Source organism: Bos taurus, chromosome 2 (genome assembly GCF_002263795.3).
Source record: "Bos taurus isolate L1 Dominette 01449 registration number 42190680 breed Hereford chromosome 2, ARS-UCD2.0, whole genome shotgun sequence".
In the NCBI taxonomy this organism is placed as follows: Eukaryota; Metazoa; Chordata; class Mammalia; order Artiodactyla; family Bovidae; genus Bos; species Bos taurus.
In genome coordinates, this window is record NC_037329.1 from 726795 (window position 1) to 745264 (window position 18470).

The following is an 18470-nucleotide window of genomic DNA, read 5'->3' on the forward strand; positions in this document are numbered from 1 at the left end:
AGAAAGCTGAGTGCCAAAGAATTGATGCTTTTGAACTGTGGTGTTGGAGAAGACTCTTGAGAGTCCCTTGGACTGCAAGGAGATCCAACCAGTCCATCCTAAAGGAGATCAGTCCTGGGTGTTCATTGGAAGGACTGATGTGGAAGCTGAAACTCCAATACTTTGGCCACCTGATGCGAAGAGCTGACTCAATGGAAAAGACCCTGATGCTGGGAAAGATTGAGGGCAGGAGGAGAAGGGGATGACAGAGGATGAGAAGGTTGGATGGCATCACTGACTTGATGGACATGGGTTTGAGTGAACTCCGGGAGTTGGTGAGGGACAGGGAGGCCTGTCGTGCTGCATGTGGTTCATGGGGTCGCAAAGAGTCAGATACAACTGAGCGAATGAACTGAACTGATGGAAATGATGTTAGACCAAAAGCAAATTCAAGTGATTTTCTTATTCAAGTTCAAAATGGGTTGTAAAGCAGCAGAAACAACGCACAACATCAGCAACGCATTTGGCCCAGGAACTGCTAACGAATGTACACTGCAGTGGTCGTTCAAAAAGTTATGCAAAGGAGACGAGCCTTGAAGATGAGGAGCATAGGGGCTGGTCATCGGAAGTTGACAATGACCAACTGAGAGCAATCATCAAAGCTGATCCTCTCATAACTACACAAAAAGTTGCCCAAGAACTCAGTATCAACCATTCTACAGTCATTTTGCATTTGAAGCAAATTGGAAAGGTGAAAATACTCAGTAAGTGGGTGCCTCATGAGCTGACTGAAAATCAAAAAATGGTCATTTTGAAGTGTCATCTTCTCTTACTTTATGCACCAACAAACTATTTCTCGATTGGATTGTGATGTGAGATGAAAAGTGGATTATATGACAACCAGTGATGACCAGTTCAGTGGTTGGACCAAGAAGCAGCTCCAAAGCACTTCCCAAAGCCAAACTTGCACCAAAAAACAGGGTCACGGTCACTGGTGGTCTGCTGTTGGTCCGATCCACTACCACTTTCTGATTCCTGGAAAAATCATTACATCTGAGAACCATGCTCAGCAAATTGATGAGATGCACTGAAAACTGCAACGCCTACAGCCAGCACTGGTCAACTGAATGGGCCCAATTCTCCGTGACAACGCGCAACCGTATGTTGCACAACCAATGCTTCAAACGTTGAACAAACTGGGCTATGAAGTTCTGCCTCACTGCCATATTCACCTGACCTCTCGGCAACTGATACCACTTCTTCAAGCATCTCAACAACTTTGAGCAAAGGGAAAACACTTCCACAACCAGCAGAAGGCAGAAAATGCTTCCCAAAAGCTTGTCAAATCCTGAGGAATGGATTTTTATGCTACAGGAATAAACAAACTTATTTCTCATCGGCAAAAATGTGTTGATAGTAATGGTTTCTATTCTGATTAATAAAGATGTGTTTTGAGTCTAGTTATACTGATTTAAAATTCAGGGTCTGAAACTGCAATTATTTTTGCACCAACCTAGTAAGATGCCTCAACAGATCAGAACAATGGCCTCAAGCCCTTACTCAGCTACTCAGTGGACTAAGTAACCCTGCAGCCTGCATCTCAGGCTGTGCTTCAGAATCACCCAGGAAGCTCAGTCTGAAGTGATGGCAAAATGAGAAGTTAAGGAAAAATGATTCTGAAAATGTACTTTTACACTGACTCCTCTGGCTAAACTCTCATCATCCTCAACTTCTTTGTGAGTTCTCAGCTGAGTTTAACAACTAATTTTCCTTATTGCAGAAATTATCAATCTTAAGACTAAAAGAACAATGACAATAATAATAACAACAGTTTCCCGTGGAGTGAGTTTTCCTACACGCCACACATTCAGCTGCACGTTCTCATATGTCATTTCATTTAGCTTCAGCAGCTCTCTAAGGCATACAATACCTGGGGGGGAAGTGAGCTACACAAAGGAAGAGGATGTGTTCCTCTGTGAGGGTAAGTAAGACACAGACTTGCTTCCCACTTGAAAGATCACATCACCTCCATTTACAGTGCGAGTTAACACAACCTGATACTCTCAGCCGCTACGAAGGAGCATGGCTCTATGAATACAGCCAGGACACTGAAAGGACAGGGTTGTGTACCTGCTATCTCTGAACAGCAGGAATATAGGTAGTTTTAATTGTCTTTAAATTTTCTAAATTTTTGGAAATGTGCTCATTCATTATCTATAATAAAATTTTAATATACACTGATTTTTAGACCCTGTTACAAAACTAAATCAAATTCAAACAGAAATACCCTCCAAGAACACAGCCTACTTTTAGTGTCTCTAGGGCACTTTTAACATAAAGTAAGAAAATCTCTCCACAGGCATCCCCACAAAAGTTGCAGCCCTGGGAGAGTACAGGGAAGAGGCCACCTACACCACCTTTCTGGGTGACTACTGGTGTCTGCGTTCAACTTGGACTCACAGACTGTCCCCTCCACCGCTCTGCTCTATTTTATCTCCATCTTTGTGGAAGTTCTTCCTAATTTTAAGAGTGGGTATGAAAGCCTGAATTGAGGAGAACCTGGCTCCGGCGCCTGAGGGTCTCTGTAGCTGGAGTGGCTGCTCCGACATCAACGAGCACTGTACACTGCACCGAAGGGTATTTATACGTCTTTTAAAAAATGTGCAATAAAATCTGTTTGCCCTCTTATCTATTCTTATCTAGTCACGTCTGTTCAGACATGCACCCAAAAGACTCATAACTCAAGGTACTAGGGATATAAAGACGAGAAAGAAAGAGTCATCAAGCACACAATGACTGAAAAATGTGCCTAGTGCAGATTCCAGGTTATCCAGGTTCCCAGACGACCAGGGCCCCTGGGCCTGGACACCCACATTAGGCCACTGGCCCCAACATGGTGCCCGTGCACGTCTGAGGCAAGCCTGAGACCCAAGAACACCCAACTGCCTAAATTAGACGATCTGCAGCCATCAGCCTTCTGCACTTATGAACTGAAGTATTTAAAACCTAATAATGTAGAGAAAACCAAAATGATTCTCCAAGGGGGGACATAAAAGCTTTGTCATTAATCTAATTAAATAGCCCATTTGTTTGTGGAATGGGCTGACTGACCTCCAGCTTCACATTAAACATTATGACGTCAGTGAATTAATCACTTCCATCAGCATGGTCACATGTGTTCTCCAACAAAGGACAAGAGTTGTTGGAGAACTCTTCTCCAACAAAGGAGAAGAGTTGTTGCCTTAATTAAAAATGCCCCCCAAGAACAACTCTGGAAGAATTTCTAGTCATATAACCAACATCAGGGTAAAAATCATGTGCTAACAAGGAAGTTCAGGAACAAAGCACTTGTTCTTCATGGCTCGCTTTTGCTTCAGAGGTGGGGCCAATTTCATCTGCATGGTAAATGTCAAGTACACACACTGTCATCATTAGTGCCTTTTGTTTTAATTCTTTTAATGTGAAGCTTATATACATTCGACAGCAGTATAAGTCCAGAGATAGTCTCCTTTTCATTTCTTTGATTACTACTGTGATGCAAAGTCTTAGTATTAGTGATTCTGGCCTATTAAACTGGCAAAGTAAGCCATCAGAATTGGAAAGGGTGTGAGGCTGGTGTGAATACGAAACCTGCTCTGCATCTCAGAACCTAACCCAAGTGGGTGACTGAAGACACACACGTAGCTAGAGCCACACCAGCTGGCCCTGCTGTATCCCAGAAAAGCAAGCCCAACTTTCCAGCCCACAGCAGAGAAATCAGCATGTGCTGCTGGTTAGCAGAAACAATCGCACAGACCCACGGCACATGACAGAGATATGGGTGCTTACAATGCATTAAGGGGAACATAGAGCAAGTTACCAAAGTCTAGTTCAGGTTATAACATACCCCACAAACATTAGCAGCAGTTGTCAACATGTGGTGGAAATATGGGTCATTTTTATTTTTCCCTTTTTGCTTATCTGGATTTGTGCTCCCAGGTTATCTGAAATAAGCTTTCCTTCTTCGTGTTATAAAGAAAACCATTTACTTGGCCACCTGGCAGTCTCAGCACCACAAGCCATCCCACACACATGGCACCTTGCTCTCAAACCAAGGGCACAAGAGGAGTCTTGCTGTGAGCACTTGCCCCAGGCTGCAGGGACGCAACTCACAACCACAAAATCATCGCATCTGTGAACAGAGAACATCTCCATTTTGTTACCTGGATGCGGTTCAACTCCACCACAGGGCCGTGCTGGCGATCTCGCACCATAGTGGCTTGTACTACTTTTCGGAAGGCTGCTTCCTAAAACACACCACAACAAAATTTAGAATGTTATACATTAAGTATTACCCATAGATATTCCACGTCATAAAACTCCCTTTTTCAGGTCTGAGGTGGCCCAGGGGATTAGCCTGGCATCAATACACAAGTCCCTGCAGAGGCTGAGGCAGCCAGCAGGGCCAGTGCTTGGCACTGCTCCCTGACTGCCATCTGGGGGTAGGAGGCACCCAACATGCCCTGGACACAGAAAGGAGAGGGCCAGAACCTGAGGAGCAGCTGCTCTAACTCAGGTCTCAGGCCAGGCTCAGGGCTAAGGAGAAACCTGAGGTTTCCCAGCCAACTGCAAGTCCAGTACTGGCAGACTGAGGCACCAACTACACCGCAGCACTGCTGTCCCGACAGAGACGCCAGACACAAGGCGGCAGCAGGGAGCCAGGGGAGGGGCCAGGGCCGGGGTGGGGTGGGGAGACACCTGCACCCTACACTGAGAGAAACCTGGAAAACCCAGGGTGAAGACGACAGGGAAGCGGAGTGGGTGCCAACTCCACCCGGGGAAGCATGCCTGTGTGGGATGGGGAGCACATGGGGAGACTGTGCGGTGCTGTGCGCGTGCCTGAGGACAGGACCAGACCCCAGAGGCCCTCAAAGGAGACAGGGTCACTGGCAGACACGGGTCCCCACAAGTGGACCCCGTGTTCTTTTCTGGAGAAAGGGTGGCTAAGAGAGACGTAGAGGGCAGGGCACACTGCTCTTAAGTCAGAGCCCTAGAACTCTCACCTGTGGAGGAGGCGAAGGCAGAGGTGCTCCCATCTGCACAGAGGGGGCCACAGACACACACTCCACACCACACAGGAGACTGCAGAGCAGGCCCCTCCCCACACAATCCTGCACACCAACCAGCTACCTTTGCCCTCACCCTTCCTGACCTCTGCTCTCCCCCTGCTCTGGGCAAGCGTTCCCTTCCCCACAGAGTAGCCCCCCTAGTCCCACCCTCCTGAGATGCGCTCTCTTCTGGGCTCTGCTGACTCCAGTCACCAACAAAAACTACTTGCCAAAACTCCCAGCAGAAGCAGTCCTTTCTAACTAGGACCAAACAGGCTGATCCTCTCTTGCTGAGGGAACCTTTCAGCCTCCCTGAGGCCCCCATACCCCACTCAGTTACAGGAGACTCACACACTGTGTGAGATGCTGCCTCTCTGCTCTCCCCACAAGGAGAGGCTTTCTCCCTTTTATTGCGCATTATCACCTCCACTCTGAGGGATTAAAGTAATGATGAAAGGAATCAATTTGCCATTTTTATTACTTAAAAATGGTTGAAGATTCAAATTTGATTTTACCTGTCCACAATTTTTTCCTGCTCCCCATTATCAGAGAAATTTTTCCATTACCACAATCCCCATCATTGCCTACATGTCTCTGCTGCTGCTGCTAAGTCACATCAGTTGTGTCTGACTCTGTGCAACCCCATAGACGGCAGCCCACCAGGCTCCCCGTCCCCAGGATTCTCCAGGCAAGAACACTGGAGTGGGTTGCCATTTTCTTCTCCAATGCATGAAAGTGAAAAGTGAAAGTGAAGTTGCTCAGTCACATCGGACTCTTCAAGATCCCATGGACTGCAGCCTACCAGGTTCCTCCGTCCATGGGATTTTTCAGGCAGGAGTACTAGAGTAGGGTGCCATCACCTTCTTCGACATGTCTCTAAGCCACACATAAAATGTGTGCACCAGTCTTTTGTGGCTAGGAATTTTAGGAAATAAAGCTAATCCTGAAAAATAATCTGTTTGGACAGTACTCCAAAACATCTAAATTTTATTATCATTAAAAACAGGCCATGACCTTGGATTAAAAACCCTATTATGTCACAGAATCAGAACCCTCAGGGCAAGGACTCCTTAACCTAACCTCTATACTTTTTTCCCTGTATAAACACCCCCTAGCATACAGCAACTGAGCCTCTTCTAGGCCGTCCTGCCAAGATGCTTGCCAGAAACTTGATGACTTCAGATATCTCAATTCTAGACAGCTCAAATTATTACAAATGTCAGTGGGTCAAAATCTGTCTGACACCTTTCAGAAGCCCTCATTCCTGATTCTTTCCAGAGTCTGATAAATTACCTTCAATCAGGAATTTCTACATATCCTAGTATAATACTTTTATCTAAGCAATCTATAACTTCTGGGTCCTCTGCTAGACATACCTGGAGAAGAAATTATCTCATTTTTTTTTCCTTCCTGCTGCCAGTAGGAATTTGCCATAAAGCCTCAACTCCAGGATAGCAGAGAGCACTGTAAGAATGGAAGCTTAGTTTTGCCAACCCCCTCCTGAGGGGTGGGGTAGTGGGAAAGAGATTACCAGGAGAAATCATAGCACCTAACCATTTTAATATAAGCTCCAAAAAAGAAGGGATTTGTGTCTGTCTGTCACCAATGCACTCTAAGAACCCAGGACAGAGCCTGGTACATAGTAGGTGCTCTGTGAACATTTGCTAAATGACCTGTTTTCAGTATATTTCTGGTTTAGAAATTTTTGTTGGATTAAAACTTACTAAGGATAACAACATCACCTACAGTAAAAATTGTTACCAGAGCAGTACCTTTCCCTGGGATATCAGAATTCCTCGAAGAGTGTCAAACCCCACAGATGGCCCAAGTCCAGTTTCATCGAGAGAGCCCTCAAGGTCAAACATGGGGATGCAGGGGCAAAAGAGCTCTGAGATGTGATGCAGGAGCAGCAGCCGGTTCCTCAGCGCTATGATAGGGATTTCCTGTAAATGATTGTACTCCATGGGAACCTGAAACATGGAAACTTGTTATGTCAATTTAGATGTCAAATGCACAGTTAAGCCACAGTATAGCAGTTGGGTTGAAAATACTGTTCTTGAAAACAAAGAAGCACTATGACTTCTGAGTTTGGTTTGAAAAATCTTGCCATTTTAAAAATAATATTCTGGCCATTTTGCCTGAGCCAAGAAATGTTAACCAAGGAGAATGCTAAAAAAAAAAAATTAGCTTATAGAATTATATTTACTACAGAAAACATACAATCTGTACTAGCAGAATAGTTTATAAAATTTTTAATAAAGGTGACACACTGATATACACAGAATGTTGACAAGTGTGAATAATTAAGGTTCTTATATGTGTGAGTGCTCAGTTGTATATGACTCTTTGCGACCGCAGGGACTGTGCCCACCAGGCTCCTCTGTTCATGGAGTGTTCCAGGCAAGAATACTGGAGTGGGTAGCCATTTCCTACTCCATGGGATTTTCCTGACCCAGGGATTGAACCTGGTAATTAAGGTTCTTAAAATACTGTTTTTATCATTATGAATCAGGGGAAAGGAAGTGTGTGCATGCTTGTACACCCATAACTTAGTACATAGAGCATAACTTTGTCACAACATGCATGCCTGCTAGCCCACTTGGCTCAACCAACTGACCTGTACAGGGAGCTTCCCAGCACTGGCGGGCTTGCTGGTTGACCAGGCGAGAGTGTGTGCTGAGCCACAGGCCACACGGTTGACCTTCTTACCCTGAAGAGCAGCTACCAGCCGAGGCCTCTGGATGGCATTTGTTGTTCCGTCTCCCAACTGTCCCTCATCATTGTCACCCCATGTATAAACTTCACCTAAAGCAGCAGATTGAGAACAAGGACTTGCAGACAAGAACCAATAAATGCACAACCACCACATCTTCCCACGTATACAGTTCTCACTACCCTCCAACTGACTGTTGGAGGTCATCTGTGCAAAATGTTACACTTATGGTGACCTAGATGTCTTGGATCACAATACTTAAAAGGCAGCAGGATTCCCAGGATTCTTGACAGCCTCTGCTGGCTAAAACTCCTTTTCCAAGTGTGTCTGTTCACCAGACTAAGCATGTACCTGGAAGCAGCTCTTAATCCAAACAAGTAACATCAAAACAGATGGTAAAAACAATCCAAATTGATTTTGTATGTTAAAGGAAGAGAAAGTCAGTTTTTAACTAAACAAAATCCATGTCTTAAAGGAACATGTGCTCTTCTAATGGTTATTCCTATCCTAAACTCAAGATTCAAACACTGATGAGAATCACGCTTTTCAGCACACCATGCGAGACTCCAATCACAAAACACCACTGTATGGTTACGATGGTGATTAGAACAGAAGTGAATTTAGTTCTGCAGAGATGTCACAAGCCTTGCCAGATTCACAAAGACTCCTCAGGATGCCATGCAGCCATAAGCACCACTCTACAAAGTACAAGGCCTGCACAATGAAGGGCAGGGTGCTTGTGTCCTTCCCCTTCCTGTTCTGGATAGCTTAGTCCGAAAGCCACTGGGTAGGTGTCAGAGTGCAAACAAGAGGAAGAGAGCCTCTCTGCAGAGGCACAGCTGGGTGAAAAGACTCAGAATGCACAGGGGCAAGGGCTTCCACAAAGAGGGTAAGCCCAGTAGGAGAGGTAGGCCAAAGCAGGGAGCTGTATACCCATGAGAGGGCACAATCCTGATTGCCGGGGCAGTCACAACCGAGTGAGGTAAGGATCCACACGGGTGAGAAGTCAAAGGCAATGATGGGACAGCAGCCACTACAGGAAGAGTAAGTTGCTACATTAGAGGACCAGGTTTCTTACAAAAGAGAAAGGAGTTACAAGGATGGGGAGAGAGAAAACTAGAATGAATCGGTGGTTTAGAACTAGATGGTATGGGGAGGGAGGAGGGAGCAGGGTTCAGGATAGGGAACACATGTATACCTGTGGCAGATTCATTTTGATATATGGCAAAACCAATACAATATTGTAAAGTTAAATAAAATAAAAAATAACTAGAGCTTGGGGTACTTGTGTGAACAAGTTGTGTTCACTGTATATATATACATACAGAAACAAACACAGATGTAATTTTGTATATTATTTACACATATATTCCCTAGCTCTGTCCTCTATGAAGGTCTGACAGCAGTGATAGCATTTTAGCAATGAGCGCCTGTAGACCAGATCTTGTCTTTTAAATGCCATTTTCTCCAAAGGTACCAGGACTCCTTGGGGAAACATCAAATTCTAGGTCTGAGACATAAAGACTGAGGATAAGGACAGAATGTCTTACTGTGCCAGAAAGCACAGAAGTACTCAAGGAATAACGTGGGGATACTCCAGGAGATGAAATAGGGCATGATTTAAGCATCAAGGTAAGTAATAGCAACAGCTTATATTTTTGTTGTTGTTCAGTCACTAAGTTGTGTCCAACTGTTTGTATCCCCATTGAGTGCAGCATGCCAGGCTCCTCTGTCCTCCACTATTTCCCGGAGTTGCTCAAACTCATGTGTCCATTGAGTCGGTGATGTTATCTAACCCTCTCTTCCTCTGCCACACCCTTCTCCTTTTGCAGCATCAGTCTTTTTCAATGAGTTAGCTCTTCACATCAGGTGACCAAAGTATTGGAGCTTCAACTTTATCATCAGTACTTCAAATGAATATTCATAGGGTTGATTTCCTTTAGGATTGACTGGTGTGATCTCCTTGAAGTCCAAAGGACTCTCAAGAGTATTCTCTAGCACCATAGTCTGAAAGGATCAATTCTTCGGTGCTCAGCTTTCTTTACGGTCCAACTCTCACATCCATACATGACTGCTAGAAACCATAGCTTTGACTGTACAGACCTTTGTTGGCAAAGTGATGGCTCTGCTTTTTATATACACTGTCTAGGTTTATCATAGCTTCCTTCCAAGGATCAAGCGTCTTTTAATTTCATAGTTGAAGTCATCATCCACACTGACTGTGGAGCCCAAAAAAATAAAGTCTGACACTGTTTCCACTGTTTCCCCATCTATTTGCGATGAAGTGATGGGACCAGATGCCATAATCTTCTTTTTTTGAATGTTGAGTTTTAAGCCAGCTTTTTCACTCTCCTCTTTCACTTTCATTAAGAGGCTCTTTAGTTCCTCTTCACTTTCTGCCATTAGAGTGGTATTATATGCAAATCTGAGGTGGTTGATATTTCTCCTAGTAATCTTGACTCCAGCTTGTGATTTATCCAGGCTGGCATTTTGCATAATGTACTCTGCATAGAAGTTAACCAACAACGTGACAATATAGTCTTGTCGTACTCCTTTCCCAATTTGGAACCAGTCAGTTGTTCCATGTCTGGTCCTAACTGCTGCTTCTTGACCCACATACAGGTTACTCAGGAGGCACATAAGGTGTGGTACTCCCATCTCTTTAAGAATTTTCCACAATTTGTTGTGATCCACACAGTCAAAGGCTTTAGCATAGTCAATGAAGCAGATGTTTTTCTGGAATTCCCTTGCTTTCTCTATGATCCAACAGATGTCGGCAGTTTGATATCTGATTCCCCTGCCTTTTCTAAACCCAGCTTGTATATTTGGAAGTTCTTAGTTCACGTACTGCTAAAGCCTAGCTTGTAGGGTCTGAGCATAACTCTGCTAACATGTGAAATGAGCGCCACAGATGGTAGTCTGAACAATTTTTGGCATTGCCTTTCTTTGCAACTGGAATGAAAACTGACCTTTTCCAGTCCTGTGGTCACTGCTGAATTTTCTAGATGCGCTGACATATTGAGTGCAGCACTTTAACAGCATCATCCTTTAGGATTTGAAATAGCTCAGCTGGAATTCCATCACCTCCACTAGCTTTGTTTGTAGTAATGTTTCCTAGGGCCCACTTGACGTCACACTCCAGAATGTCTGGCTCAAGGTGAGTGGCCACAAACAATCGTGGTTATCTGGGTCATTTAAGACCTTTCTTGTATAGTTCTTCTGTGTATTCTTAATCTTCTTAATCTCTTCTGCTTCTGTTAAGTCCTTACCCTGTCTGTCCTTTATTGTGCCCATCCTTGCATGAAACAAGCTTACATATATATAACTCATTAAATAAATTAGGAAACCATGAGTCCAACAAGATGAAAACAAAAAAATTTTAAATATCTGATGAGAATAAGTAAATAAAATGTTCAAGAACTCAGCATATCTTACTCAGAGCCACTGTTCATTACAGGGACACAAAGCAAAATCAGCAAACGGCACATGGATGAAGTGCAGAGAAAACCAGGAGCGAGCTCCCAACAGTCCCCCTGCAGGGCTGTCACACGGACATATTTAGTTCCCTGAGTAACAAGCTGTGGCCACGTGTGATGTGCTGTCCACCAGGGAAGCTCATTAGAAACTCAGTGCTCAGGACTTTGAGTGGGGCAGATCATGCAGGCACCTCTGTTCAGCATGTACCCAAGTTCCAGATTCCCGCCCAGAAGGAAGCAGGATTCAGCAGAGACCACACTCTTTTCAAACATTCTAACAAGGCCTCTTTCAATTGGGGTAGTGGGTTAGCCTGAAATCCAGGTTCCCAGAAGCCAGCTGAAGGCCAACCTCACAAGCAGGCCTTTCTAAAAATAGCCATCAAAGTGTGGGGCAAGTGTGGGCATATACAACTATGTGTAAACAGACAGCTAGTGGGAAACGGCCGCATGGCACAGGAAGCTTAGCTCGGTGCTTTGTGATGACCAGATGAATAGGATGGGGGTTGGGAGGGAAGGAGGCTCAAGAGGGAGGGGATATTTGGCCACCTGATGCCAAAGAACTGACTAATTTGAAAAGACCCTGATGCTGGGAAAGATTGAAGGTGGGAGGAGAAGGGGACAACAGAGGATGAGATGGTTGGATGGCATCACAGACTCAATGGACATGAGTTTGAGTAAACTCCAGGAGTTGGTGATGGACAGGGAGGCCTGGTGTGCTGCAGTCCATGGGGTCACAAAGAGTCAGAACGACTGAGCGACTGAACTGACCTGATACACACATACATACATATATAGCTGATTTACTTCATCATATAGCAGAAACTAATACATTGTAAAGCAGTTATACTGCAATTAAGAAAAAATAAATAAAAACAGCCATATCAGCCCTGCTCTGCTCTTTTCTGCCACGAAACACAATATATTCACAGGTATTAACACCAGAGGCCAACACCACAAATGTCTTTTCAGAATACAGTAATGAATCCCTCCATACCCACCCCCCACCACCTTACAGCTGTGTATTCATCCCTGACCTCTCAGATCACACACCTCCAAGTTACAAAATCGCTTCCACCTACCGTCCTCAGAGCAGCACACACAGTGTAGGGAGCCAGTGGCAATGGCAATGACTTTCTTCCCCTGCAGCCCTTGGACTTGCCGAGGTCTTCTAACATGGTCATCAGATCCATGACCCAGCCTATGATAATCACCTTTGCCCCTGCACACAAGAACATGGAACTTATGAGTACAATGCCATCTCATTCACCATGCTGCCCCACCCTTCTGCAAACACCTACAGGAAGACAGAAATTGCAGCCTGCCACAAAAGTTACATTTCAGTCTACAGAAAGACAGTTAATGTAACTTCAAATTAACAATCATTGGTTTTGGTGGAATTAAATAAACAGAATCTTGCATACCAAGTGTAAACAGCACCAGATTTGGTAAGGGCGACAGAAAACTGGGATCCACATTCCACTTTAACCACTCCAAGGCCTGTAAGAGAGTCAATCTAGAAGGGAAACGGTTCAATTAGACTGATTGAATCAAGGATTTTGCTGATGGCAGCACCCATATACTGAACTAAATCTAATAAAGAACTCTGAAAACCCTTACTTCTATGCCAAATATTTATTACAACTTAAAATCCTGCTCCATGTAACCAAGTACTCTCAAAAGGCTCTGAGGGTACAGAGGCCACAAGCAGGCAGAGACCCATGAGACCTGCCGCGTAAATGAACACACTGCTTGTCCCCAGAATTTACTCTCCCGACTCAGTTTCTCTTTATGGAAGCCCCACTCTCTAGCAAGCCCTGCACTTCACATCTGCCCTCCAGCCTTCCGAGACGTAGAAGCCCACAGGGGAGGAGGAGCAGGTAACAGGGAGGAGTAGCCAAGACAAACAGGGTTCTGTTACCAGCAATCCATCTGCCCAGGTTATTCCAATTAAAAACAATGGTGATCACGCCAGTATTAGAACCCACTCCCAGCCCCGCCTGCTCAAGGGTCCAGAACCTTCATAGCCAGCACCCAGACGTCTTGTTGGGATTCATTTACCTAGCTATCATCTTTCTTCACCTATCCATTTATGCTCCTTATTACTTGTTTCTGATCCCAGACTCAAGTTCTCATACTTAATTATAAATTTAAATTAGTAATAACTTAATTCTTTTAGTTTTTTCCTCACCCTACCCCCATCACAATGATATCAGTTAATATCCTCCAGTGCCCCCTCTCCCCAAGTACTTGACATTTCAATCCTGGTTAAGTCTAAAGCTTTCTCAGCATAAAAAAGTCAACAATTTTTTCATAAATGTGGAAACCATAAGCAACCTGTCACGTGGTTAAAATTCCATATAACTATAAGGGAAAAGAGAAAGTGGTGATTAGGACAAGGAGGCAGCCTTGAGTCCCAGATTTTCCAGCAGCACCTGCCAAGGAGGCCCTGAGCAGCCACAGCCTCATGGCAGAGGTGCAGGTGCCGTCTCCTTCATCATGCCCTGCCTCTAGCCAGCACCTGCCAATGCCACACCACATGATAATGAAGCCTGTGGTGTCCACACTGCCCAGCATGGAAGCACATCAGCTCCTGAAATGTGGATACTGTTAAGCGAGGGAGTCAACTATAATTTTACTTACTAGCTCTGATTTAAGCTAACATTTTAGTAGTCATGTATGGCCAGTGGCTATTGTACTGAGCAGCACAGCTCTGAGAAGAACAGCTTGGCAGTCCCAGCTCAGGTTCATATTCTGACTGGCCTTGAGTGGCTTCCCAGCCCCTCCCAGGCTGCCCATGCACCGTGCTGGCCTCTATTCCACACGGGCAGTCTCAGTACACCAGCAAGACAGGATGCCAAGCAGAGACAGCTTCTAGCTTTCTTTCACAGCACCTACACTCCCAAGTCCACAGCAAATCACAGCTGCAGGCTGCTAGGCAGTCAGCAAGTGACCCAAGTACGCCAATGACGAAAAACCTCTGCCAACTACATATTCACAAAGGCAAAATACAGTTGTGACACAAATGTTAATAAACTACCCAGAGCCACTCAGCTCAAGTGAAGCCTCTTCTCTTGGCTTCTCACAAGATGTCCATCTAACAGTTTCTGACTAAGTCAGATGCAGCCTTTCAGCAAGTACTAGTACACTGCACAGCTACAGACCTCAGTAACCTGAAGAGTGTGAATGAATTGGTGGTTTTTCCTCAAACAGGGCTACATACTAATTAAAACCACAGACTATGTGATTCCTCACGTTCCAAGAGAGCACAAAACAGCACTTATATCTTTATACCTCTGGATCTTCCACTCACTTTTCACCCAATAACCCATTATATTTTTTCCAAAGAAGTTAAAGATGAAGTTAATGCGGTATAGGACAGGACATGAGCCCAGTAGGGCCCTGGGCTCATGCACACGGATGGTGCCATGAGCAACCTGAGCTACAGAGACCTCACACCCGAGGGCCCCAGAAACGTCAAGAGAAATACCTTCATGGGCACCTTGCAGCCATCACTGCCTCCTCTGCCCAGCTTGCCGTAGTCCCCATCCCCCCAGGACCAGACAGTGTCGTCATCCGTGAGGCAGAGGGTCTGGGCGTCTCCACTGCCACAGGCAACGTCGACCACACGGTGGCCCTGCAACGCCTCCACCTGCAGAGAAAAGGGACTTAGGGGTTATCTGACCACAACAGGAAGGAGAATCTCCCTGAGAGAGGCTGAGGATTTTTTTTTTGTTTTTGGGATGCCTTTTTTAATTCTTCCCAAAAAACAGGTAATCTTAATAATCCTATAAGACAAGATAGAAGATACCCCTCACATATTCAAACTACAGGCATCTCAGCTATAAGAGGCAGGTCTCAGTGTCCAATGCTCAGTTCTGCCACCCTATGGCCTCACCCAAAAAAACTGGGCCTTCTAGGAGACAAAAGTCTCTAGGTAGATGCCAAAGCAATATTTACTAGTGTAGATAAAATTTCAACACTATCCTGTTTAAATGACCTATGGAAAATATACCAAGATGGTTTTTATTCCCACCAAAAATAAAACTGTTAACTCTGAAACTAAAATGAATCTGCAACAGGAAATACTTTTTATTTTTAAAAAAGGATAATGACAACGGCAAGCTGTCCCTCCAGACCTCCCAAGCAAAGCTTCTCCTCACCAGCTTCGGCTTTAACTGGTCCTCACTGTCACTGTGCCCCAGACGGCCATAGCGGCCTTTGCCCCAGGTGTACAGGTCCCCAGCTGCAGTGACACAAGCACTGTGGGCTCCACCGGCAGCAACATCAACCACCTCAGTTCCTCTCAGAGACTCAATGACGCGAGGACGGTCACACGGACTGCAAAAAACATCACCAAATATAGCAGAAAGAGTTTAATTCCTGAATATTTTTAAATTATTTAATATTAGGCTTCTGGTTTGCTGTTCACTTATTCAATGCACACCTCTCAATCTACATCAAGTCAATCATTAAAAAAAAGAAAATCAATCTGGAGGAATCCTTCAGGCCTGAACTCTAAATTACATAATACCCTACCTACCTTCTTTTATACAAACTGCCAAATGCCAGAGAAGAGATGTACAGTCTAAATCAAGGGGTAGCACTTACAGGTTGACTAAGTCTGGACTATAACCTGTTTTTGAAAGGCCAGTGAACTAAGAATGGATTTTACATTTTTTAAGGGCTGTAAAACAAACAAACAAAACAAGAAAGAAGCATAGACAACAAAGATGGTATGTGACTAACAAAATATTTATTAGTATCTGGCCTTTTAGAGAAACAGGTTATCCACCCTTGCTATAAATCAACTTTTTATTTACAGACTCAAATAGTCTACAACGTGACCAAGCACTTTCTTTTTCTTGAGTTTTGAAAGCTCTTTTTAATGATTTCAGATACAAGACCTTAGTCAAATATATGATGGCAAATGTTTTCCCAGTCTGTAGCATGTCCATCTTAACACTGTCTTTATAAAAATTGTGAATTTCTTCAAAGAGAAGTTCACAATTTTTAAGAAGTCCAATTTATCCTATTTTTCTTTATTGAATTGTGCTTTTGGAGTTCTAGCTAAAAAATCTTTGTCTGACTTAAGGTCACAAAAGTTTTCCCCATGTTTTCTTCTAGAAGTTTTTAATTTTAGGTATATGAATTAATCTTGGATATGATGCAAGATAATTCAGGTTCAAAGATCGAGGTATTCCCTTAGGCAAGGCTGAAGATTTCAGGCTATGGTATGTGGAATTCAGGCTATAGTCCTTATTTCTGGATGGATTACTGGACATGTTGCACAGTCCATGCTTTAAACCAGATCTGAACAGAAGAACGGCTAGTTGGCCTAGGTAGAAAGTGAAGGATTTGGCTTAATTTTGTATATTAATGGTACAAGATAAGAATTTAAGTTCACTGTTTACCATATGGTTATTGAATTGTTCACAACCATTCACTGAAAAGACTATCTTTTCTCCAAAAACTTGTCTTTGAACATCTGTAAATTTTTCAATGCAAACTGTGAGGGACAAATCAAATTTCATTCTTCCATATTTATTGTGTCAGTATCTGCAAGTGCATTTTTGGACTGCCCATCCTGTTCTGCTCCACTGACATATTTCTCTCTTTACAGTACCTCACAGTCTTGATTACTGTATCTTTATAATGAGACTTGAAGTTAGGTGGTATCAGCTCTCCAACTTTGCTCATTTTCAAAGTTTGTTTTTACTATTATAAGTACTTTGCATTTCCACATGAATTTTATAATCAGCTTGTCAATTTCTACACAAATTTTGAATGGGAAGGGGTTGAGTCGATACGTTAATTTGAGAAAAACAACAAATTAACAATATTGAGTCTTCCAATCCATGACACAGTATACTCCTCCATAATTTTAGGTCTTTTACAATTTCTCAGTAACATTTTTATAGGTTTTTTTTGTTGTCTATAAGTTATCCTATCTTTGGGTCAAATTTATTCCTTACTATTTCAATTTTAGGGGAAGGGTGCCATAAGTAGTATTTTAAAATTTCAATTTCTGATTGCATATTTAATATGTATAAAGACACACAATTGACTTTTTTTGATACAGGAATGTTTCCTTTGTCTACAACTGACTTTTATTTACTTATCTTCTATCCTGCAACTTTGCTAATCTCACCTCTTAATTCCAATAGCTTTTCTGTAGATACCATCAGATTTTCTACATAAATAATTATATTATGTGTAAATGGACAGTTTTAATTCTGAATAGTCACTGGAAGGACTGATGCTGAATCTCCAATACTTTGGCCACCTGATGAAAACAGCTGACTCATTAGAAAAGAGCCTGATGCTGAGAAAGATGGAAAGCAGGAGGAAAAGGAGATGACAGAGGACAAGATGGTTGGACGGCATCACCAACTCAATGGACATGAGTTTGAGCAAGCTCCAGGAGATAGTGAAGGACAGGGGAGTCAGGTGTGCTGCAGTCCATGGGGTCACAAGGAGTTGGACTGAGCGACTGAACAACAACAAATTCTCTTTCCAATCTGAATGCCTTTTATCTCTCTGCATTGTTGTATTGCACTTGCTAAACCTGCTAAACAATGCTGAATACAACTGAATACAACAAGACAGGGATGTCCCTGTCTTGTTCCTGGAGACAGGAAAAGTGCTAGGTCTGCCACTATCAGGCACTATGTTAGTCCTAGGTTTAACAGAGATGTCCTGTATCAAGTTTAGGAAGATTTCCTTCCTTCCTATATTGCTGAAAGTTTTTTTTTTTTATCAGAAACAAAGGTTAATCTGCCAAATGCTTTTCTGCCTTTCATCCATTGAGATAATCAAAATAATTTTTCTTTTTTATACTGATCAATTTTTTAATGTTAAAACAATTATTCAATTTCTGGCATAAACCTCACTTGGCCATACTACTTTATCCTTTTACATACTGTTAAGACTCAATTTTCTAAACTATTAAGAATTTTTACATCTATGTCAATGAAGGATATTAGTCTGTATTTTCCTAATAATATCTGAGTCTCATTTTGATATAAGAATATAACTGTCCCCACAAAATACTAAATTGGGGCAAATTCCCTTCTTCACTATTCTGAAATAGTTTGTGCAGAACTTGTATTATCTGTTACTTACATGTGTGGTAGAAATCACTAGTCATCTATATGGTCTTGAAGACTTATCTGTGGAAAATTTAGTTTTTTAAATAGACACAGGGCTATTCAAGTC

At 43.3% G+C, this 18470-nt stretch overlaps 1 protein-coding gene across 6 annotated transcripts in view; it reads right to left on the minus strand.

Annotated features, from left to right (window-relative positions):
- The window catches only part of HERC2 (HECT and RLD domain containing E3 ubiquitin protein ligase 2), a 233164-nt gene that overhangs the window by 7028 nt on the left and 207666 nt on the right, over positions 1-18470 (minus strand). For all 6 annotated transcript variants that reach the window (NM_001206081.2, XM_010801779.4, XM_015474311.3 and 3 more), the window contains 7 exons: positions 15416-15593; positions 14743-14904; positions 12677-12768; positions 12335-12474; positions 7684-7871; positions 6839-7036; positions 4182-4265 (listed from right to left, as the gene is read on the minus strand). In NM_001206081.2, coding sequence (NP_001193010.1) covers positions 4182-4265; positions 6839-7036; positions 7684-7871; positions 12335-12474; positions 12677-12768; positions 14743-14904; positions 15416-15593 — 1042 coding nt within the window. The remainder of the gene's footprint in view (positions 1-4181; positions 4266-6838; positions 7037-7683; positions 7872-12334; positions 12475-12676; positions 12769-14742; positions 14905-15415; positions 15594-18470) is intronic.